This window comes from Phycodurus eques, chromosome 1, assembly GCF_024500275.1.
Source record: "Phycodurus eques isolate BA_2022a chromosome 1, UOR_Pequ_1.1, whole genome shotgun sequence".
In the NCBI taxonomy this organism is placed as follows: domain Eukaryota; kingdom Metazoa; phylum Chordata; class Actinopteri; order Syngnathiformes; family Syngnathidae; genus Phycodurus; species Phycodurus eques.
In genome coordinates, this window is record NC_084525.1 from 37,239,668 (window position 1) to 37,264,396 (window position 24,729).

General features: G+C 41.8%; 1 protein-coding gene across 1 annotated transcript in view; it reads right to left on the reverse strand.

Moving 5' to 3' along the window:
• mgat5 (alpha-1,6-mannosylglycoprotein 6-beta-N-acetylglucosaminyltransferase) overlaps positions 1 to 24,729 on the reverse strand; it is a 122,288-nt gene that overhangs the window by 35,326 nt on the left and 62,233 nt on the right. Inside the window, exons 6-11 of the mRNA XM_061691022.1 lie at positions 24,272 to 24,343; positions 19,062 to 19,223; positions 12,169 to 12,338; positions 11,930 to 12,064; positions 5,190 to 5,323; positions 68 to 201 (exon numbers count right to left, since the gene is read on the reverse strand). Coding sequence (XP_061547006.1) covers positions 68 to 201; positions 5,190 to 5,323; positions 11,930 to 12,064; positions 12,169 to 12,338; positions 19,062 to 19,223; positions 24,272 to 24,343 — 807 coding nt within the window. The remainder of the gene's footprint in view (positions 1 to 67; positions 202 to 5,189; positions 5,324 to 11,929; positions 12,065 to 12,168; positions 12,339 to 19,061; positions 19,224 to 24,271; positions 24,344 to 24,729) is intronic.

Genomic DNA, 24,729 nt, shown 5'->3' on the forward strand with positions numbered 1-24,729 from the left:
GGGGGAGGTGGGGGGTTCTGTGTATAATAATATTTATGGGTGATGTGTTAAGGATGAGTTATCATACCTTCCAGAAGTTGTCAACCTTGCCGTAGACTAGAGACTGATTTTGTCTCTTGACGTCATCAATGTGTTTGATGTCGCTGGCGTTAAGGTGCTGCTCCACTACAAACCCGAGGAAGCTGTTGTCTGGAGTGTGAGCTGTCACAAGTAAAGGAGGAAAGCAGTGTTTTACTTTCATACACAAACTAAAGAAGGAATTTATTCAATGCTAATTGTGTTGGTAGCATAAACGCAAAAGCTTTCTGGCATTTTGGTGTTTCTTAAGGCTTACGATGACAATACAATATGCCTCAGATAACGTTTTACACACTAGTCTGCTCTCCTCATAAGAACCTAATTTCTGCATGACAATCTGGCACAGAAATATGGAGGTCCCTGTACAACACCACTCATTGTGCAGTGATGCTTCACTATTAAGGGATCCATGATATAAGTCAGTCTGAAGCCTGGGGCGGAAAGGTCCTTACTTATTTTTTTCCCTGAAAACTAATGTGAAGACAAGGAATTTGGACAGAAATGATTTAGTTAGTACGGCATGGTAGCCGACTGGTTAGCACGACCGCCTCACAGTTCAGAGGTTGTGGGTGTGTATCCGGACTCCGGCTTTCCTGTGTGGAGTTTGGAAGGTCTCCCCGTGGGTTGCGTGGGTTTTCTCCAGGTACTCTGGTTTCCACCAACATTCCAAAAACATACGTTAGGTTAATTGACTAAATTTTCCTTCGGTGTGAACCTGATTATGAATACTTGTTTGTCTATGTTTGTCAGGGTGAGGGTCAATGTGTACCCCACCTCTCGCCCAAAGTCAACCGGGATAGGCTCTGGCACACCCGCAACCATAGGAAGTATAAGTGTAACCAGTGACACTTTTCTGTGCGCAGTGTCTTGCATTGGGAGACAACAGCACTGACCTAAAAACCAGCTGAGCGGTCAGTATTCTCTTTAAGAACTGGAGAGTGAGGTTTCTTATCGTACATCCGCAAAGCCTAGCTTGCTCCCGTTACATAAGTGGTATAGAAAATTGATGAATGGATTGATGATTCAGTTAGAAATTAAAAAGGACTAGCCCAAGAAAAACAAAAGACAATAATTGTTCTTGAAAGCAAGGAGAAAATTAATACAGTACGGATTGTGGTTTTTGCAGAACCTCAGGGTGGTGCTCTAGTCTGAGTTCACTAACCATAGGCCAGTTTGCTTCTGTAGATAAAATAATAATAATGATGACGGGGCCCCCTGAGAACATGTCAGTTGCAAATGCCTGGCGTCATGTTAAAACAACTCGGCTGTCAATGGTCTAATTTTTCTCTAAACAAACAATGCAAGCATATCTTATACTGCATGTATCTCAATTGATATCCATATAGTTTAAATACATGTGATGCTTTGAGCTTAATACTATGTTTCTATTTCACATACACAATGTTGGCTTTTGACATTTCTCAAAAAGGTAAACTGTGACACTGCCTTTTTTAATACAGCAGCCAGACACACTTTCCTGTCTGGAGTCTTGACATGTTGACTACAATATACAGTGATGCAGTACTCTCTTCTCTCTCAGTGAAAGGTCTTCTTCACACTCCAAGTGATTAAAAATTCCAGGGTGTCATGTAGTCCGTTTGCCGATCAGATTTTGATTAGTCTACTGCCTTCTAAATCCCGTCCCTGTTTTTACATCCGAACATTACTGTGCACAGTGGAGCCTTTTATCTGCTATGTGGTGTGATTTCTGGAACTTTTTGTTATGTGTGGGGGTTAGAGCAAATGAGAAGATCTGTGGCTTTGATTTGTTATATAATTGAAATTTGTGGTGTCTGCTCAAGTCATTAAATTTTATGAAGCTGAAAAAGCATCAACCTATTTTCTGTAAATAGTTCTCCACCAGGTTGCAGAGTGTCAAACCCAGCTGAGTGAGGATAGGTTGTCAGTTTCCTTTGATGGCATGACTGAGGCAACATTGTTACTTCCTATGGCAACATTGTTACTTCCTATGGCTTTGCCAAAATGCTTTCTTTTTGATGCTGTAATGCAGGGGTGACAGTTTTTCATCCAAGAGCTGCATAAAGAAAAATTTAAGGATGAGTACAAGGGCCATTGTGGCAGTTCGAAAAATTCGAGAAATTCTTTGACTTTATTTTCACATACACACACAAAACCAATCAATCAAACAATTACATAGTTTATACACTGTATTGTAGTTATTTTGAAAAACTCCTAGGTCACAGCTTTCTCTTAAACATGATTATTTTGGGATTTTTCAGGATTTGGGGGTGACCCGCCTGTATTTGTGACAATATTTCTTAAAAATGACAGTTTGTCAAAATGCATAGTCTGGTTTGATTGGCCACATCATCCTGAGTACAATGCACCAAGAGTTTTGGAAATAGAATGATGGGTTCTGGTGAAGTTTTTTGTGTGTGTGTCAGAAAATAAATTGTAGGTAAGTATTGAAATTGTTCTTGCTTTGTCGATTCATTGCAAAATACTGCAAGTTTACAAATAACTACAACTTTGAATGGGTGTTGTATAATTTTTCAGGACATCTGCAGTCATTGATATTGTGCATTTACTGATTGTCACTCTCAAATTTGCTTTCTGAGAGTGAAAGTGTACGAGTGGCACAATCAAAGCGTCAGAGGCTCCATCAGCCCGGCAGCTCTCACAGCCATTTATGCATGCGGCAAGGCTTCACAGATAACAGAATCGGCTGCTATGTTTAAACTCACCAGAATTAATCATTGTTGTTAGAGATTACGCAATACAGAATACAGGACACAAACACACACAACTTTAAGGACACAAAAAAGCTGTGTGAACCTTAATCAGAAACGTAATCAGATTTGAAGTCACAAAGTTGGACAGTAAAGGTGAACTACTTTGTATTATTACTGCAATACCACATAATAGTCACAATGAAAAAAAAAATTCTCCCAGATATCCTATCAGTGGCCTAAACGAAAGAGATTAATAAAGTCCATTTGCTGTTGTCTCGTCTACCGGCCAGAAAGTCTCCCAATTCCTCCAAATACAGATTTATAGCGACTGAACTGCTCTTTAAGAAATTGACCAAATCTAGACTGAATTATTAGCAATTAGATAATTTCCTCTGCTATATTGATATTTACACAATATTGAGTGGATATACAGGTACAGGAGACCAAATATTGTAGGCGTCTATATTACCTTCATGCAAGCTTTAACTAGGTTATAATAGCTCATCTATTGTGTTTACCCAAGGTCATAATAAGCCTCCCCCCCAACATGGTTATATAATCCAATAAAAACTACTGTTCTGTTTTTGACCTCAAATTATATTCCATCCATTTTGTTGACCCCTCGTGCAGGGTGAAACTTAAGCACCCATGGACAGTGAGAGGGATGGTACACCTTTAGAACCTACAATAGTAAATTATTCTATAAAGCAAAAGTGCTGAACCAGAAGCTGTCTGTGAAAAATCTTGCGTTTAGTTGACTCATTAGGCACCTCTGACTGTTGAGTTCGACAAATTTGGGAAAGATCAAATGATAGCATTAAGGCTGAAATTACTGGTGTCATAGCTCTTCTCCTTTGTTGAGGGCTGTTCTCTCTTGTTTACATTATTTAATTTTAAATATTGGTCCAACCTGCCCAAACAGTGAAATCTTCCCTATCCTTCATAGCTGGACTCCCAGAATTGCGCACAAGTGTGCTGGCACTCCTGTGCTGAGTCATGTGTTTGTAAAGGGGTTATTAAACTGGATAGTTAACTAACACTTGACCCTTGATCCACACATTATTTCAACGACCAGGAGCACTGCCAAACAAGTCAGTCAATGACCTTGATAAAATCCACAGGTTTAATAAATGACACAGTCTAGTGAGAATGGGAGCAGTCTGTTGGATAGAATTAAAAAATATGAAACTAAAAGAAATCATACCAGTCTTGTTGCCCTTGAATCCTCCTTGGAAGAAAGAAAATGTATAGGCAATTAATATATCTGAGCATGTATAAACAAGCGAGAGAGAGAGAGAGAGAGAGAGAGAGAGAGAGAGAGAGAGAGAGAGAGAGAGAGAGAGAGAGAGAGAGAGAGAGAGAGAGAGAGAGATAGATAGATAGAGAGAGAAAAGTCTTAGACTTGGTCAGCTCTCATGCTTAAAGTGATGCCAATTTATGATTTCAACACTCAAATATTCTGCACTTTTTTTCAAAAGCAATATTATCTGACCCAGTGCCTTTTAATTGGATGATCTTGCAAGATACACAGTGTGTTATGAGACACACAACACATTATAATTAATATATATATATATATTTTTTATTTGTATTTTATTTTATTATTATTATTTTTTTTAAATGGTGCAGCAGTAATCTGTAGAGCTCCACATCTCACTTCACACAGTTGGGTTGCTAGGGTAACATTCTTACTCCAGGGAAGGTCGGACTGCTTCTCTCCTCTAAAATGCCCCAACACATCAGGTTGGGTAATATCGCAGTAGGAGCGATGTCCACATATAGAATCATTTGATAATTTTCTACCATTTATCTTGTTCTGAGCTGACCCTGCACAGGTCACCGGTCAATTCACATAAAACAACCATTCACACTCACATTCATATCTGTGAGCAATTTAGAGTCTTCAATTGACCTAACATGCATGCTTTAGGAACATGGGGGAAGCCGCATTACCTGTGAAAAAGCCACACGGGCCCAGGGAGAACATGTAAACTCCAGATAGAAAGGCCTAAACTGAGATTCAAACCCAGATGATGATGACATTATATTGGCGAGTACAGTGATAGCTATACTGATGTACATTGCTTAAAACAAAACTTTTGAATTTATTAACATGATACTCAGAATAAACTGAATACCAATTAAATATGAATACCTTTCGCCAATAATGACCTAATTTCAAATTACTGACTAATGAATTTGCTCATTAATTAAATATGAGGAAGACTGTTATCATTCTCCATGTTGCCTCTGAAATGTCAGCACCACTGTCTCAGCAAAAATAAAGTGCACTTCTGTTCGTGACGTACACTGTCTTTGAATTTCTGCATGCATACCCGTCATCATTAAGCCATTAAGATGGTTATCAAAAGCACTTGTGTTGAAGGCTTTGAAGCGTGTGGATTTCTTCCGACTTACGAAACATGGTGTTAAACTGCTGGGGATTGAGGTTCCACTTCCCCCAGGGTGTCTTGTGACCTTTGGACTGGGCATAATGGGCGTGATTGAACTCTGGTTCTGTTCCAAAGGAATCCAGCACCCTCAACATGCACCTGTGGTGTGACAAAAAAAGTTTTAGTGTGCAACTAAGGCTAAAACGTTAGAGATATATCATTCATTTGTCTATTTTCTACCGCTTATCCTGTTCCGGGTTGTAGGGGTGCAAGTGCTGATCTCACCTCGTGGCTTGACTGATCACCAATCAATCACACGTCCAATGTGAATTGGGCAACGACTAGGAATTGAGCATAGGTCTGCTGTGTGGGAGCACAACACTACAAATGACTAAGAAAGGGGTGGGGTAAAATATCCATCTACTCATCCATTTTCTCCCACTTTTCCTGTTCAGGGGTGAGCTGGGGCCTATTCAAGTAGACTATGGTAACAAGTGGGAAAAAAACTAAATTGAGGTATCAGTGTAATTCCTGGACTCTTTAGATTTAGATTTTCATATTCAATAACCTTTCACATGCTTGATCTGCAACACCACTGTTTTTATTAAGTTTTCCCTTGGTCAGTTAAATTGCCAATTGCTCTGTGATTGCCACTCCTAATGTAAAGTATTTAAAGCGTATTTGTGTAGTACAAGTTTTCCTTCTTCAAGCTGTTAAACAAGCATCACTGGCTAATCAGTAAGCGGCCAAACATGAATCGATGGTCAAGAGTTATCTTGCATTATTATGTTGGATGATCAGGATGTAGAAGTTAAATGATCACTTGCAGGTACCAGGTTTACAAAATATAGACAAATTATACAGCACTGGCATTGGCATTTTGCCCTACTGTTTTTCAGAAGGCAGCTGAGTCCTATTGATATGCCCAAAAATGTATTTAAAGACAATTAAAATAATTTAAAAATGGTGAATGATTTATCATGAGTCTGAGTTCAGGGAAATGTCAGAATTCATCAAAATAATTAGGCAGGCAGATGGTGTGCAGCTGCAACTGCGGAAGACCCTATGAGACATATTCATGATGGGAAAGGTCTAAAACTGAAACAAGAACAACAACAAAAAAATCATCCCCCTCATTTGTCTCAGCAGATTACCTCAACAGATGGTGACGTGATACTGGCGCCATAACGTGACGTAAAAATGGTTTTCAAATGATGTATAAAGTCAACACATCCTTGTAAAATGGCACTTTTTTAAGGACCAAGATAAAGAATTTTTAATTTGACAAAATTACAATGGACCAGGTCGGTAACTTTCAATCTTGCTAGTGATCGGCAATTAAGTTTCCGGTTAACTGCCAACCATAAATTTCTGGAACTTAAGGAAGTATGCCTCACATTATTAGACTTTACACCGATCTGATCGGCCTGATCGGTATCGGACGATATTTAGCATTTTATGCGATCGGCTGATCGGCTGATCGGCTTTAATGTCATAATTTCCCGATCTGATCAATGACGTCATTGATCGGCTCCGCAAAAGACATTTACTCCGCGTCGCCATCGTCCACAGTATATTTGAATCCAAAAGCTAGTTTATTTTTAGCCTTGTCGCGTGTCTTTTGACGAAGTACTTTAAATATCTGACGGCCAATAAAGTTATGTCGGCAGTGTGGGACAGACAACAGGTCTGAGACAGACAACACGTAATGCCCGGCCGGATCAGACTACACGACAAATTTGCTGTTTCACGATTGCACTATGTCAGACTACTGCAATAAAATATTGTAATCCGATACCACCGCATCCCGTTTTTTACGATCATTGGGTTTTATCTTGTCAACTCAAATGCGACCGGATACACTCGTTACCGTGGCGATGACAACAAGAGTGGATCGCGCCGACTGTATTATAAGAACAAAATGGGGGAAAACGTGTGGTGGTGGTTACCGGTAGTTACCAGGAGATGACGTTCGTTTAAGGCTTGCTTGATGTATGTTCCCGTACTTTAAATACGATACAGCGTGCAAGCAGGCAACAAAATGCTATGTAGCCTAGCAAGCTAGTGCTACCACTAATGGTTGTAAGCGAACATGCAGGCGTTCTGTCGAATCATGCTCTAAAATTTTGGTGTTTGTGAAGTAATTTAATTACAGTGAGTTAGCCCCCATTATTTCTGTCATGTTGTAATGTTGGTTTGACCTGACTGATAAGAATAGATCTGACGAGAGCAGTGATTTCCAACCTTTATGGAGCCAAGAAACATATTTTACAATTGAAAAATCTCACGGCACACCAACAAACAAAAATGTATGTACTTCCTGCCATCATCTGCTGATGGAGCCTCTGACGCAGAAGAACATTCATTCAGTCACTATGCCTCACTGGCATAAATAGATGAACAAAGATACATTATTTCTTGTAAATATATATTTTTGAGCAATTATGTACACAAGTATATACAGTGAACAGGTCATTTAAATAGACACCTTGCTCCATCTTGTGATCGGATCGGTGATCAGTTTTTTAAACTCTCTGATCGGTCCCAAACATCCTGATCGTGTAAAGCTTACATATTATACTTACTCATTTTTCTGGCAGTTAAAGCACTCAAGTGTTTCTGGCCATTAATTTTCCAGCTGTTCTGAATGGAGCAGGAAGTTAACAGGTAACTAATTTGCTTATCATTAGCGAGATTGGAAGTGCATCAAGGACCGGGTGCACATAATCTATAAAACCAAAAGAAAAGTCAAACAGTGTGGTTGTATGTAGGCATCCGTTTAAATCAATACAAGATGCGGCTTTAAAGGTCAGTTGCTTGTCATCATGGGCCTATTCTTCAACAATGGGGATTAAATGTGACCCAAAATGTGAAAAGGATAGATGTTTGGGTGACTGCCTTTAGTACTTTATCCGCGGTATATGCTGCATATTGTCATTTCTGCACATTGCTCCATGAAATGTGCTGACAAAATAAGCTTCTGTAGTAATGGCATAATGATACGTATTATACCTTTCTGCTTGTGCATGGTTACCTGTAATGCTGCATCCCTTTCCTCTTTTACACATTACCTCCCCCCTCTGAAACTATCAGTGCTATATATTTGCCCCATATATCTACTGCACACGTATATTGAGTAGTCGCCAATAGCTAACATTTTTGTTGGATTACAGTAATACAGCATAAAACCAAACTGGATAGTTCGGTTGTTGCTGGTATTATGTTGTACATATTGTTACTAAAACTCTATTTCTGTTTCATTATTTTGTACAACATAAGAACTAACTTGAATAGCACTCAGTGGAGTGCAGACCTCTGCTACAGTTAAATCATTTAACAAAAGGTATTTGTGTCCATCCATATGATAGTCGGTCAGTTTTTGGTTCTGGCAAGGATGACGTTGTCAAAACCTTATTTGCAAATAAAGCCTACACAAAATCTGTCAAATTGTCAGGCTAACTCCCCCCTTCCACCCAAAGTCAACAAAAAGCACGATTATCTAATGGCTGTAAAGATTATTTTAACAGATTATCCTGTAGCGTGGGGTGTGTCAAGAGGAATCTGGAGGGATGTGGGGGTGTTAGTAAATTCAAGTAGTTCACACATAAGAGCTACAAGAGCACTCTGTGAAGTTTTTTTATATCACATTTAAAAGAAAATCTGATTTTAAAAATCTTTATGTGTACCATGCTCCACAACGTGTACAGTATATTGGCCACAATTCTGTACACCGTTGGATGTAAACTATAAACAGAAGGAGCAGTGTAACTGCCAATTTTGGGAAAAGCAGTAACGTCAAAAGGAGTAACACTAATAAAATCAAAGCAGTGACGCGGTGAGACGCTGAGCTTCAAAATTGTCCTCATCTCAATGTATATTATTTTCTCAATTGTCTTAAACGCGCATGGAGGAGCATTCAAGAGTTTGCTTAAATCGAGGGACGTCTGACGTATCCTTTGTGAAAGTCCAATAGCTGTTCGATGGTGATGTTTGAAAATTGGTGTGTACCAGCTGGATTGTGAATCGAGCAGAACTTGTTAAAATTAAATAATCTTCTCTTTTCATCATATCTTGATTAGTTTAAATGTACATATTGTGCTGAGTGTCTGTTGGATTTGGGCAGTATTTAATACTAAAAGATTACTTGTTATGGCTCATGGTTACTATACGCAAACCAAGCACCTACTGTATTTGTAAGGTTTGTCGAGTAAATAGGCTGTCATTTTGTGAAATGCGGTGTTGAAAATGGATGGATGGATGGAATGTTATCCCACTTAATATATAAAGTTCCTAGGAAGTTCCAAATATAGAACTTCCTAGGTCCTAGCCTCTAGCTCCTCTGTTCCACTCTCTCTCTCCCTGCTGACCTGGTATCAGAATCCCTCTGAAAGAGTAGCTGGGCAGAAGAAAGTCTAGGCTTCTCTGTTTAGGCTGCTGCCCCTGTGACCCGACCTCAGATAAGGGTAAGATGGATGATAATAATAATAATAACAACAACAACAATAATAATAATAATAATAATACAAAGTTGGTGGTAATTTACCAATCTTTCCACAGCCTCCTTGAAGCAATATAATGGTGGCCATGGACCTATGAAGATTGTTGTATAGCTTTTAAAGTAGATAAATTGGCTGAAATAAGTATTTAACACGTCACCATTTTTCTCATTAAATATATTTCCAAAGGTGTTATTGACATGAATATTTCACCAGATGTTGGGATAAATAAATACCAGTTGGCTTGTTCAATACTTTTTCCCGGTGTCATTTCACATTTTTACACACAACTTAATTTCTGAGCTTATTTGTTCTACTTTCTTTGTATGCATGGATTACTTGAGTTGTTTCCAAAATGCAGCCCTATGGGGGGCACAAGCCAGTGCAAGCCCGGATAAATGCAGACAGTTGCTTTGCCAAACAAATATGAGCGTTCATCCAAAGAATTCAATACCGGATCGGTCGTGGCCCGGGTTAACAACATCCGCCACCGGCGCCGTCAAGCTGCAGGGCGCCGGTGGAAATTCAGCTACTGTGGGTCGAAGAAGAAGAAAAGGTGGAAAGTGGGTTCTTCGGCAGAAGGAGAAGAGGAAAGCACAGAGCCTAGAACTGAATGTGGGGACTTTGAATGTTGGGACTATGACAGGAAAATCTCAGTAGTTGGATGACATGATGATTAGGAGAAAGGCTGATATATTGTGTGTCCAGGAGACCAGGTGGAAAGGCAGTAAGGCTAGAAGTTTAGGGGCAGGGTTGAAAGTATTTTACCATGGTGTAGCTGGGAAGACAAATGGAGTCGGGGTTATTTTAAAAGAAGAGTTGGCTAAAAATGTCTTGGAGGTGAAAAGAGTATCAGATTGAGTGATGAGGCTGAAACTTGAAATTGACGGTGTTATGTATAATGTGATTAGTGGCTATGCCCCACAGTTAGGATGTGACCTAGAGGTGAAAGTGAAATTCTGGAAGGAGCTAGACGAAGTAGTTCTGAGCATCCCAGACAGCGAGAGAGTCGTGATTAGTGCAGATTGTAATGGACATGTTGGTGAAGGAAATAGGGGTGAGGAAGAAGTGATGGGTAAGTACAGCATCGAGGAAAGGAACTTTGAAAGGGACAGACTGTGGAAGACTTTGCAAAATGGATGCAAATGGCTGTAGTGAACACAGAGAAGGTCAGAAGGAGCTACGTTGTCTCTTTGTATATCTAGAGAAAGCCTATTACAGAGTACCCAGAGAGGAACTGTGGTAATGCATGCGGAGGTCTGGAGTGGCAGAGAAGTATGTTAGAATAATACAGGACACGTACGAGGGCAGCAGAACAGTGGTGAGGTGTGCTGTAGGTGTGACAGACGATTTAAGGTGGAGGTGGAACTGCATCAGAGGAATGAAGATTAGCCGTAGTAAAACAGAATATATGTGCATGAATGAGACGGGTGGTGGGGGAAGAGTGAGGCTACAGGGAGAAGAGATAGCAAGGGTGGTGGACTTTAAATACTTGGGGTCAACCGTCCAGAGCAATGGAGAGTGAGGTCAGGAAGTGAAGAAATGGGTCCAAGCAGGTTGGAACAGGTGGAGGAAGGTGTCAGGTGTGTTATGTGACAGAAGAGTCTCTGCTTGGATGAAGGGAAAAGTTTATAAAACAGCGGTGAGGCCAGCCATGATGTACGGATTAGAGACAGTGGCACTGAAGAGACAACAGGAAGCAGAGCTGGAGGTGGCGGAAATGAAGATGTTGAGGTGAGCTCATCAGAGGGACAGCCAAGTTTCGATGTTTTGGAGACAAAGTTAGAGAGAGCAGACGTCGATGGTTTGGACACGTCAAGAGGAGAAATAGTGAGTATATTGGTAGAAGGATGATGAGGATGGAGCTGCCAGGCAAGAGAGCTAGAGGAAGATCAAAGAGAAGGTTGATGGATGTCGTGAGGGAAGACATGAGGGCAGTTGGTGTTCGAGAGGAGGATGCAGGAGATAGGCTTACATGGAAAAGGATGACGCGCTGTGGCGACCCCTAAAGGGACAAGCCGAAAGGAAAAGAAGACTTGAGTTGTTTCCAACATCTGGTGAAATCTTCAGGTCAATAGCACCTTTGGAAGTATATTGAGTGAGAAAAATGGTGACGTGTTAAATACTTATTTCAGCCGCTGGTACCGTTTTAAAATACTGGTTTGGCATGGGTATTGGGGGAGGATAAAAAAACAACAACAACAAAAAACCCAACCCTTTGTTCTGACAGTGATAGGCCCATTTAATGTAAAAAAAAATAAGTACTTACTGATAGTGGACCCATGAAGGTCCAAGTGTCTTCTTAAACTGGGTGAGGCCCACAATGTCAATGTATATGAGCTCAACAACCTTGTCACCTTGAGTAGGGCAACTGGACTTATTCCCCATCACCCGCCGCATGATACTGGAAAGAAATGTTTGCAGTCATTTCAGTGACCACTGTGAGGTTATTTCTTTCAAGGTAGGATGCAAACAATTTTGTCCATGTGTGTACTTTTATGTACTTACTCTTTGAGCTCAGCCAGGGAGGCAGAGATGCGGACATCGTGACCAAGCAGATACAGTGTGGTTATGAGATCACTCCACTGGACCAACTCGCCCAGCGGGCCACCGCTGAAGGCATTTTCTGCTATTTTAAAGCCTGACTCCTTGGTCAGCAGACCCAAGTGCACCAGGACCTGACATGAGAGAAAGGGAAATCTAATAAGTAACCCATGACAAAAGGTACAATGTAAATCTATAGCAGGAGAAAAAAGTAAAATAAAAAAAATAGAAATGCTAACTTCCCACCAGTTTCCAAAGCATCTTTGGGTCCCTTGAAAAGCACTATATAAAACAAAGGCATTATTGTTCTTATAATATTACTATTAGGCATACACTGATCCTACTTTTTTTTTTTTTTACAGACCAAATACGAGCACAAGTATTGTGTACTCGGCTCACCAATACCAAGTAACGACACTTAAATGTGTTTTAATTAATTCAAATATTGGTTAAAAACTAGAGCCTGACCGATATAGGGGGCTAAAAAAAAGCTGATATCTGATATGCGATCATCCAATATATTGGCCAATACCCTATATATCAGCTGATAAAGGAAGAACACTGATGTACAAGATATACAGTATACTGTACATTAACACAAATTAATATAATATCTAAAATATGATTCAAGACAAAGAAGCAGAAAGCTATTAATTTACAGAAACATTTAATAATACGAATTAGTCATTTAATATCTATTGCTATTGCAAACTTCCATCTGCAGCCACTTGGTATTTACAAACATCTTAAAAGTAAATGCTGAAGCAAACAAAAAGTGAAAAATAAAGCAGACTACAAACAAAAGTAGAAATCATCAAAACAGGCATCGGGTTACTCGACATAACAAGGGACTTCGCTAGATTTTAAATAATGAAGCTGCTTTCAAAATTTGCAATACAAAAAATTACAACTAAATACATTAGTTGGAACCTTTTCAAAAGTGTTATAATGAAGACATTAAATAACCTTGTGAATTTATGAGCCCTCGTAAATTCTGCATTGCAGTATGAAGTGGACTGTTGTATGCAAGTCATTAATTTTGGAAGCAAAATCTCATGTTATGTGAGAGACATGACTTTTCAGGGAAGATTGTGGTCATCCTTTTCATAAAATTAGTTATTTTTTGTTTTGTTTGTAGACACCCCTCATTTTAATTTTTTTTTATTTTTACTAGGTTTCCTGTTCTTTTGTCTAATACCGATGTTTCTGAATTGTAAGTGAAGGCATCATTCATGCACCGTTTTTCTTGTGTGTGCCTTGAATGTAACTCGAGCCGAACCACTGCAGTTGAGGCATGGTGAAATGAAGAGTAGTCGTATGCCGTATATATTTTGGCTTTAAAAATAAAGCTGACGTCAAAAGGCAACTCCTGCAGTCATTTGATCCTTGCAACTGGGACAGTTAAGTTGGATATCTCTCTTTATTTCACAAAGACGCAACTTACATGATATTAAAATGCTGTGCAATAGGATTATATGTCTTATATTAGATAATGCTGGACATGGAATACACATGGACATGGAACAGTTGCGTACCGTGGAATCTCGATAGAACGGACTAATAGGGGCGGGGGGCCTTTTGATATAGCCGATTGTTCGTTACATTGAAGCACTTGTAAATAAATACAGAACACAAAAACCTTTTGAAAGTTTCACATTATATCCAAACTTACCACGCCGGTGGGCTTGGTCATGATGACATTGTAGACATACAAGTACACATAATAGGCGAGTCGCTTTCATGAGCCGCGAGGAATTTCTGTGCTTCCTATTTCCGAATCCATTGCAAAAGGAGAACGGCTTGACAGATAAAATGTTACTGTACCAAAAATAGAATGTTCCAGACTCCAGAGATTTGTTTTTGTATTCCTCAGCGTTAACACCGTGCCGCGCCACGTCTCTCTCTCTCTCTCTCTCTCTCTCTCTCTCTCTCTCTCTCTCTCTCTCTGTGGGTGGCCACCATTCGACATGGCCGCCACGTAGGCACGTCTTTTAGGATTAGGATAACTTTCAGAGTGAGCAAAAATATCTGATGAGAGGTGCAGAAGTCTCACTGAAAGTTACAAATCGTTTGATTGTAGTGACTGCCTCAAAAGGTTGTGCAACTAAATATTATAGGTACCATCATTTTTGTCCACGCCTGCTTTTTTTATTATTATTTTTTTTTTTTATGAACGATAATTCTCTTGATCCACAATTCAAAAGCAATGTCTGATTTTCATTGGTTACTTTCATCCATCCAGCCATCCATCCATCCAGTTTCTACGGCTTATCCGTGGTCGGGTCGTGGGGGCAGTAGCTTTAGCAGGGACGCCCAAGACTTCCCTCTTCCCAGCCATTTCATCCAGCTCTTCCGGGCGGATCCCGAGGCATTCTCAGGCCAGCCAAAAGACGTAGTCTCTCCAGCGTATCCTGGGTCGTCCCCTGGGTCTCCTTCCGGTGGGACGTGCCCGGAACACCTCACCAGGGAGGCATCCAAATAAGATACCCCAGCCACCTCATCTGGTTCCTCTCAATGTGGAGGAGCAGCGGCTCTAGTCTGAGATCCCCCCGGATGACCAAACTTCTCACCATCTCTCTAAGGGAGAGCCCGGACACCCTGCGGAGGAAACTCATTTCGGCCGCTTGTATCCGGGATCTTGTTCTTTCGGTCACGACCCACAGCTCGTGACCATAGGTGAGGGTAGGAACGTAGATCGACCGGTAAATTGAGAGCTTCGCCTTCCGGCTCCGTCTTTACCACAACGGACCGATACAAAGTCTGCATCACTGCAGACACTGCACCGATCCACCTGTCGATCTCCCGTTCCATTCTTCCCTCACTCGTGAACAAGACCCCAAGATACTTGAACTCCTCCGCAGGATCTCATCCCCGACCCGGAGAGGGCACGCCACCCTTTTCCGACTGAGGACCTTGGTCTCAGATTTGGAGGTGCTGATTCTCATCACCGCCGCTTCACACTCTGCTGCGAACTGCTCCAGTGAGAGTTGGAGATCACGGCTTGATGAAGCCAACAGAACCACATCATCTGCAAAAAGCAGAGATGCACTACTGAGGCCACCAAGCCAGACCCCATCTACGCCTCGGCTGTGCTTTGAAATTCTGTCCATAAAGATTATGAACAGAATCGATGACAAAGGGCAGCCTTGGCGGAGTCCAACCTTCACCGGGAACGAGTCCGACTTACTGCCGGATATGCGGACCAAACTCTGACACCGGTCGTACAGGGAACGAACAGCCCGTATCAGGGGGTTCGGTACCCATACACCCAAAGCACCCCCCCACAGGACTCCCCGAGGGACGCGATCGAACGCCTTCTCCAAGTCCACAAAACACATGGGCGAACTCCCCTGCACCCTCAAGGACCCTGCCGACAGTATAGAGCTGGTCCACTGTTTCACGGCCAGGAGGAAAACCACACTGCTCCTCCTGGATCGACTTCCCGACAGACCCTCCTCTCCAGCACCCCTGAATAGACCTTACCAGGGAGGCTGAGGAGTGTGATCCCCCCGTAGTTGGAACATTGTCGATTGTACATAGAGCACTGGGAGAGAGATAGTGGCATGGCTGCGGTGTTAACTGAGGAATACAAAACAAGTCTTTGGAGTCTGGAACATGCTATTTTTGCTACAGAATTTCTTTTTTTGTCAAACTGTTCTTGGCAACAGATTTTGATTGAGACACTAAATCCTCATAGCTCATGAAAACTAAACCTATGATGAGCACTGTACATCAACAATGTTGCTAGGACCAAGCCCACCGGCGTGATAAATTTTGATAAAATGTGAAACTTTCAAACATTTTCAATACTTTTTTATATTTATTTACAATAACTTTTTACTGTACTGAGTGTCTGCGACGTCTCTCTGATCATGGCCGCTCACAGCGGTGGGTCTGGAAGCGGAGAACAGCTAGGTAGAAAAAAATAAATAAATGAACCAGCCTTGGGGACAGGGCCATCTCGCTTGCTGTGGCCACTCAGAGCAGACCGTCATCGGACGTGAGCGTGCCGACGACCTGCTGAAGAGGACCGAGTTGGGAGGAGCATATCAATGTGGCGCAAATGAAGCGAATGCTTGTTCGGTGTGTATTAATAACTTCCGTGATCAAACTACTCATGCGAGTAACGCGAGGCGAAGGCTCGCTTGAAGCAAGCACATGTAGACTTAATGAAGAACTGTTTTCTGCCAAATTGCACACCGCACGCTCAGGCAGGGCAGAATATAAATGTCAGGCTGGTGAAGTGGTATCTGTGTCGTAGTTAAATCATTTTTACAAGAATGCGTACAAGTACAGACGTACAGTATCATCATTTGTAATTTTGATGAAAGCCATACAAGTAAGGACGGCTTTCAGAATGGTTGCCACGTCTCTGCAACATCACACAATCGGGGAGAGTGCCTCCGGATTGGCAGACTGAGAAGGTGGTCTCCCTTTTTAAGAAGGGTGACCAGAGAGTCTGTTCTGACTACAGGGATCACAACTCATTCTCCCAGGTAAGGTCTATTCGGGGCTTCTGGAACGAAGGGTCTGTTGGGAAGTCAAATCTCAAATTCATTAGGAGCAGTGTGTTTTTTGCCCTGGCCATGGAACAGTCTCAGCAGGGTCCTGGATGGTGCAAGGAGTTTGCCCAACCAGTCTAACGTGATTTGTGGACTTGGATAAGGCGCTTGACTGTGTCCCTCGGCGGCTCATGTAGGGGGTCGCTGTACGACCGGTGTTAGAGTTTGGTCTGCATTGACGGCAGTACGTTGGATTCATTTTTAGAAAGGGTTGGACTCCGCCAAGGCCTTCAGCCAGGTCCCCTCCGACTGCTGACCTGAGTGTCCCTGCTGGCCCTCGTATAGGACCCCCTCAGTAGGTAGAGCGGGTCGGCCAGTGACCGAAGGGTAGCTGGTTCAAATCCTGGGTCAGACAGTCCGCATGTCGAAGTGTCCTTGGTCAAGACACTGAATCCTAATTTGCTCCCAGTGGGCCTGGCAGCACCTTGCATGGCAGCAGCCGCCCATTGGTGTATGAATGTGTGTGTGAGTGGGTGAATGTGAGGCTTTGTAAAGCGCTTTGGGTACTGTGATAGTGTAGATAAAGCGCTATATAAGTGCAGACCATTTACCAATATGTAAGTGAGGGTGGAGAGGGGTTGGGTTGGTTCTGGAGGTTACTTGACACAGACCTGCCCATTGCCCTTGTGGTGTGCCTGATGGGGTGGGTTTCTTGATCCCCGGCGGTTCTTTGGTGCAAGGGCCTCAGTAACTCCTTGACTTCTGTGTCCTGGGGGTTTGCCTAGTGTGGGGGCAGGATGGGCCGAGTACCTTAGCCCAAGTATCTTAGCCCAACATATCAGCAACCACTGCGATGTTGTATAAGTGTTTTCGGCCACTACTGCTCTATGTATGGATGTGAGGACTACAGGTTTTAGGGTTGAAGGGGATGAACCTGTATGTAGTACAAATTAGTCTATTGCTCAATTCTTACCTTTATGTTTCTGCCTGTCCTTGTATTGCTTTGCTTCTCATATGGTGTATCACATCCTTTCTGGATGTTAGATTTTTTTAGCTTCAAATAATAAAGAATTAAAAATGGTGGGTTTTATATTTGTTTACTTTAGTTTTACTTTTGTTTTTGAACTTTAGAGAGGGCAGAGAGGACAATCACATGAATAAAATGCAAGATATAAAAATGCTGTTTTCTTTTCAGTCTTGGCATAAGCCACACCAAAACATGCAGACGTATTAAAAAAAGAAAAAAAAGAATGTAAAGCAGTCAGGATGGGAATCAGGACCTCCAAATCTGAGGCCATAGTCCTCAGTCGGAAAAGGATGGAGTGCTCGCTTGTGTCTTGTTCAGTAATGAGGGAAGAATTGAGTGGGAGATCAACAGGCAGATTGGTGGCACGTCTGTAGTGATGAACAACTCTGCATCGGTCTGTAGTGATGAAGAAAGAGCTGAGCCGAAAAGGTAAAGCTCTCGTTTTACTGGTCAATGTACGTTCCCACCTTCACCTATTGTCACGAGCTGTGTGTTGTTACCAAAAGAACAAGATCAAGGATACAAGCGGCTGAAATTTGTTTCCGCTGCAGTGTGCCCAGGCTCTCCCTTAGGTGTAGGGGGAGAACCTCAGGGATCCAGGAAGGGCTCAGAACAGTTGCTGCTTCTCAGCACCGAGGAGAACCAGATGAGCTAGTTTTGGCATCTGGTTAGAATGTCCCTGGGACGGCTCTCTGGTGAGGTGTTCCAGGCACTTCCCACCAGCAGGAGGCCCCAGGGACGGCTCACAACGCACTGGGGTGACTAAGTCTCCCGTCTGGCCTGGCAATGCCTTGGGATCCGCCCTGGAGGAGCTGGATGAAGGTCTGGGCTTCCCGGCATAAGCTGCTGCCCCAACAACTCGACCCCGGATAAGTGGAAGCAATGGATGAATGGTTTGAGAAAATTATTAGTTTAGCATTGGACAGTGATGAGTAGCAGCACAGTGGATTTGTGGGTTGGTGCTGCTGCCTCAAAAAATGAAGGCTTTGCATGCTCATCAGTGTCAGATCAGGACGTTGTATGGTGTTGATATTGATATTTTATGGGTTCCCTAAAGGTACTCAGATTTATTGTACGATAAGAGCGGTTGAAATAGATTCTGTTGTTTGCTTTAATGCATTATTAGAAAACAAAATCTCCCGTGCGCAACAATTCTTTCAACATATATGCTCAAACCTGGAGCAGCCCTCAAATTCACAGTTAGAGAATGAGGGACAGTCCATAAGAGTGGTGTGTGTAAACCACACCAATGCTACATACAGTTTACAATTACAGTATCGTAATTTGCATGACTCAAAGCCCCCCAGCAGATTGGACCAGTATGCTACCTTCTTTCGCCTCCGTTTGGTCAGGTTCTGCTTGGCAGCCAACGATCGAATAGCACTGACCCACGGCTCAGCCATGCGCTTGATCCTCAGCATCATCCAGCGGAACTCCTCCCGCTGAGACATGACACGGTATAGCTCCTCAAAACTGGTCCGGATCTCCGCCTAAACACGTGAAACAATATTGATGCCAAAAATATTTGTGTACATATATCCATGTATAATATACATGAGGCACGGACTTAATTGAAATGGCTTGACATCATACAGTGTAAAGTAAGGTGACAATGTAAATACATTAATACATCTTTTAACTGTGCAGAAACACATTCGAACTTACTCTCATTTCTGAGAAGACCGAGTGAACGACAGGAAGAGAATCGTCACATATATGGGCTAGAACACGGTTGCGGCAGGCCATTAGCATCCCCCATAATGATAGTAAATCACTTCCGTGCAACCTATTAAAATTTGGGCCTGAATTAAAAATTTCCCCACCATGGAGGGATCAGCACAGTTGATGCACTTTGAGGGAATAGAGAGGGATTATTGACTCACCCTCAACAGTGAAATAGGGCCCTATTTTCCAGCGTGTATACCATGGGTCTGCGCACAAGCTGGTCAGCCCAGAGAAACACGCAGTGGGATTTGAACGAACTGCTACAAGGATAAGATCATTATTCACGACACAATCTTGTGCCGCGCTCCCATTTTGTATGCATTATTGGAGATTGGCCAATCTGGCCACTAGTGAAGCTCGTTAGCCTGGCTAAACACGGTGCAAAGCTGTGAGCCAAAGAGACAGGCTCTTCCTGTGTCTGTACAGTATGAGCATGCATGTTTTTGCAAGGGGGGTGGGGGGGGGATTCTGGTTTCATCTTCTGGGCGGTTGTAAATTTATGCCTATGTAGGGGAAAACACTGGATCCCCAAAGTATGAATACAGTGACACCAGAAAGTATTCCCACCCCTTCAGTTTTTCCACATTTTGCTGTTACAGACTTATTCTACAGCTGATTTGAGTATAGTTTTCTTTAAAAATAATAATAATCTACATAAAATATACCATAATGACAAAGTAAAAACATATTTTCAGACATTTGCATACATTTATAAAAAATGTAAACATTCAAGCATAATAGGTACATAAGTATTCACACCCTTTGCTATAACAATCAAACTTCAGATCATGTGCATCTGATTTCCACTGATCATCCTTGAGATGCTTCTACAACTTGAATGGAGTCCACGTGTGGTAAATTCAGTTGATTGAACATCATTTGGAATGGCACACACCTGTCTATATAAAGTCTCATAGTTGGCAGTGCATATCAGAGCAGAAACCAAGCAATGAAGACTAAGGAATTGTCTGCAGACCTCTGAGACCGGATTGTGTCAACGTACAAATCTGGTGGAAGGATACAAAAGATTTTCAGCAGCATTGAAGGTCCCAGCATTGAAGCACTGTGGTCTTGATTATTCGAAAATGGAAGAAGTTTGGAACCACTGGGACCTTCCTACATCTGGCCGTCCGACCAAGTTGAGTAACCGGGGAAGAAGATCCTTTGTCAGAGAAATGAACAAGAACCCTATGGTCACTAAAGCGGAGCTCCAGTGTTCCCTTGCGGAGATAGGAGAACCATCCAGAAGGTCAACCATTCCTGAGGCACTCCAACAATCAGGCCTTTATGGTAGAGTGGCCAGATGGAAGCCACTCAAAAGGCACATGGCAGCCCGCTTGGAGTTTGCCAAAAGGACAGATGAAACCAAAATAGAACATTTTGGCCTGAATTCCAAGCGTCATATATGGAGAAGAAGAGGCAGTGCTCATCACCTGGCTAACCCCATCCCCACTGTGAAGCATGGTGGTGGCAGCATCAGGGCTGTTGTGCTGCTGCTCCACAGTGCACAACTGTCTGAAAATATAATTTTAGTTTGTCATTCTGATATTTTTTTTTAAAGAAAACTATAGGATTGTCGGTACCCCCCTACCCACCCTTGAGGACTTGCACGCTGCCAGAACTAAGGCAAAAGCGTGCAAAATCCTCTCGGACCCTCCACATCCCCGTCACCAGCTCTTCCAGCTCCTTTCCTCAGGTAGGAGCTACCGATCAATGCAAACTATAACTAGTAGACATTCCAACAGCTTCTTCCCTCTTGCAATCAACTTCTTAAACACCTAACCTACAATTCCATTACAACATGCTGGCAATTTTTTGACTTGAGTTCCAATTAGATATTACTCGTGCATTCACTGTAGTAGTCTCGCCACACTACACTATTTGCATATCTGTTGTTGACCAATACTGGCCGCTCATGCCAGAGTAGCATCTGCTCCATTTGCACACTGATTGAGGAGTATCTGCAACATTTGCACAATCAACATTGTCCCAGATTATCGCGCTACTCGTCACTTTAAACTGCATACACTACCTGAAGTCTCAGCGCCCTTTGGACAATGGTCATTGCACCGGACTATTGCAATATTAGTCATTCGAACTGCTCTAAGTGCGAGAGGAAAAACATTTTTTTACCGGCATTACCAGATAACTATTAACCCTTTATTGCTCAGTGACTGTTTTTTGTCAATGTCTTTATGTCTCAAAAGTGTCTGTCTGTCAATTGACTGTCTGTTGTCGTACTAGAGCAGCTCCAACTACCGGAGACAAATTCCTTGTGTGTCTTTTGGACATACTTGGCAAATAAAGATGATTCTGATTCAGATACTAAAAACAGCTTTCGAATAAGTCTGTAACATAGACAAATGTGGAAAACGTGAAGGGGTGTTTCTGGTGGCACCGTATGTGGCCAAGACACAGACCAGTGCCTACTCTTTGACTCCCATCACCCACTCAGACCTCTCAAAGACAGAGCAGAGAAGATCACTACCACTAACAACAAAAGGGAGATGAATCAGACCATATCATGAAGGCTCATATTAACTGTGGGTATCCTAACTGGGCCTTTGTAAAATCTGTCAGAAGACGGTCCACTACACCCGAGCCTGAGGGTCGAAACAGGAGACGGAATGTGGTGGTCCGTTACATGGCCATTTTGTCAGAAGATTTTCTTTAAATGTAAAATACCAATACATTTCAAATCCACCAACAACCCCAGGCAAAAGATGGTTAACCTCAAATACATAATCCCTATTAGCAAAGTCAGAAGTGTTGTTTGTGGAGTGCAGTATAGTGAGGAGTGCAATGACCTCTACATTGGAATAAGCAACCTTGACACAAGCGCATGGCACAACATTAGAGAACAGTTTCTTCTGGGCCAGAGTCAGCAGTTCAATTGCAACTCAGAAAGAAGTGACATTCTTTTGTAGACAATGACGTCCAAATTCTGGATAGGTAGAACCGCTGGGTTGAAAGAGGTGTGACAAAAGCCATTTATGTCAAACCAGAAAAGACTCTCTCTAACGAGAAGAGGAGGTTTGTGCCATTACTTGCATAGAACAATGTACACTGCCATCTCTTCTCCAAAGTTCTTAATATTCATTATTATTATTATTATTATTATTATATATACTATAACTTATAGGCCCTTTTTCTCAAGTCACATGGCAGACTAGCGGTGACATAATTCATTTCTGGTTTCTGGTTTCATTCTATTACAGTAATTTCTCTCTAGACACTTATTAATTTGCTTGCTATTTTGGTCTTCAAACTTGGTTACTCTAAACTATCACGCGGTTCCAGCCAGACCTATGCGGCAGGTGTACTGTATCACCTAATCATTTACATTTGGTGTTTTGTGACTTCATGTAAACTATTGCTTAGCAGTTAGCATGGCTTCTTTGTCTTTCTCATATTTATTACTCCTCGTCCTCCCTTAGCAATAACAATGCTTGTCAGATGATGATTAATAACTTGCGTTGACACAACACGCAAAATTAATGTTCGCCTCGGTGGCTCAGCATCGTATTTAGCAGCGTTAGCTGTAGCTCGTAGGTACCTGAGGCCACGCAAAATAGGTAAAGTATTCCCCCATACAGATTTGAGCATGTACCAGTGATTTCTCTAAGTGTTTAGCCGATACACTAGTATTTTTCTTCACCTCAGTAAACATTTTGTGCATTTGCATTCATTTTTACAGGGTGGCCACTCCAATGTAGAGTAGCAACGGTGCTGAACTTTCTCAATTTCTCTATTTATTTCCAAAGGAGAATAATGTTCTCAATTGCCTTACCTGGGTAAATTTATAGACAATCACTTACCAAAGACTGATCAACATCAAAGCTTTTAGAGGTACTTTTGAATCACTTTTCAACTGCAAGAGAGTTTGCATAATTTCTCGTGTATAATGTAAAATTTCCCCCCCAAAAATTGTCAAAAGTCAATAGTACGCATTATACATAGGTATAGGGGAAAATGAAAAGAAAAGAAAAAAAACGGTCACATTTTATAAATGTATGCCGCCATCGAGGTTATGAAAAGGCTGTACACTTTCATTCCAATATGCCACCGGCACCGAGAGGTTATGAGAAAAGTGTAAACTTTCATTCTAATATGCCACCGCCACCTAGAGTTTATGAAAAAGGTGTAGCCAACACTTTTTTTCCCAAATATGACAGGGATACGTATGACTGCATATCTGCACAGTTGTGCCATACCCTGGCAGAATTTATGAATATTTGTTTTTTCTTTTTTATAAATACGACTGATGACTGAACAACAACCATTATTAATTTCTTTATGGTTATGTTTTATCTTATGATAATGCTTTTCTGAAATGTTTGAAAGTTTAATTTGAAACCCATTAAAATAAATACGTGTTTCGCCTGGCCCTTTATGTTTTCTTTAAAGAATTGTACCAATCTTACAAATTCTGCCTTGGTAATCAAACATATGACCACAACTGTGTTTTTTCTCATTTACTAAATAAAAGTAGGGCTGTGAATTTCAAAATAAGAGCAAGTAAATACAAAGTATTACGTGTTCAAATAAAGTGCTTAACTTCAGAATAATTATTTGAAAAAACTAACACAATACAGCTAATACTTCATATTTTGATCATATGGGTAGAAGCAAAATCATGCATTGTAAAAATGCATTATACATAGGTAGAAGGGTTTTCCAGAATGTTGAGGTCAACTTTGGGGGTGCGCATTATACATGGGAAATTACGGTATTAGTTTTCTTATGAGGCAACAGGTAATTGCTAACAGAACTGAGGATTCTCTATAAAAGCAACATTCTGTGTGTGTCATACCTGCCCCCTCCTGTCCATGTCTTCATTCAAGCGCTTTGTCCTCCAAGGCAGATGAGGACACCAGTTCTCCACCTAATTAAAGACAATGATCCAGATGCTGACTGACTGCCATTCATCGCTGACATCCATCACAAAATGCTGTCCTTGCTCAATCGCCTCGTCACTACGTTAATAGGACAGTCTCCTACCATGAATTATCCAAGACACAGGCTTCTTAGTTGAACCTGAACGTGCTAGTTTGTGAAAGCGCTGATAGGTTTAGATGCAGATTGAGGCCGTTTCTTCCAAGGCAACTGTGACATATGAGTAGAGCCCAATTTGGTGCGGTGGGTGGAGAGACAGCTGACATACAGTATCTTCATTTCTTTATAATATTAAACTGTGTAAAACTAAACCTAGTACCTCATCTGAAAGGGTAGAGGGATTTTTGCCGCTTTTGTTGTCATTCATCCTACTTC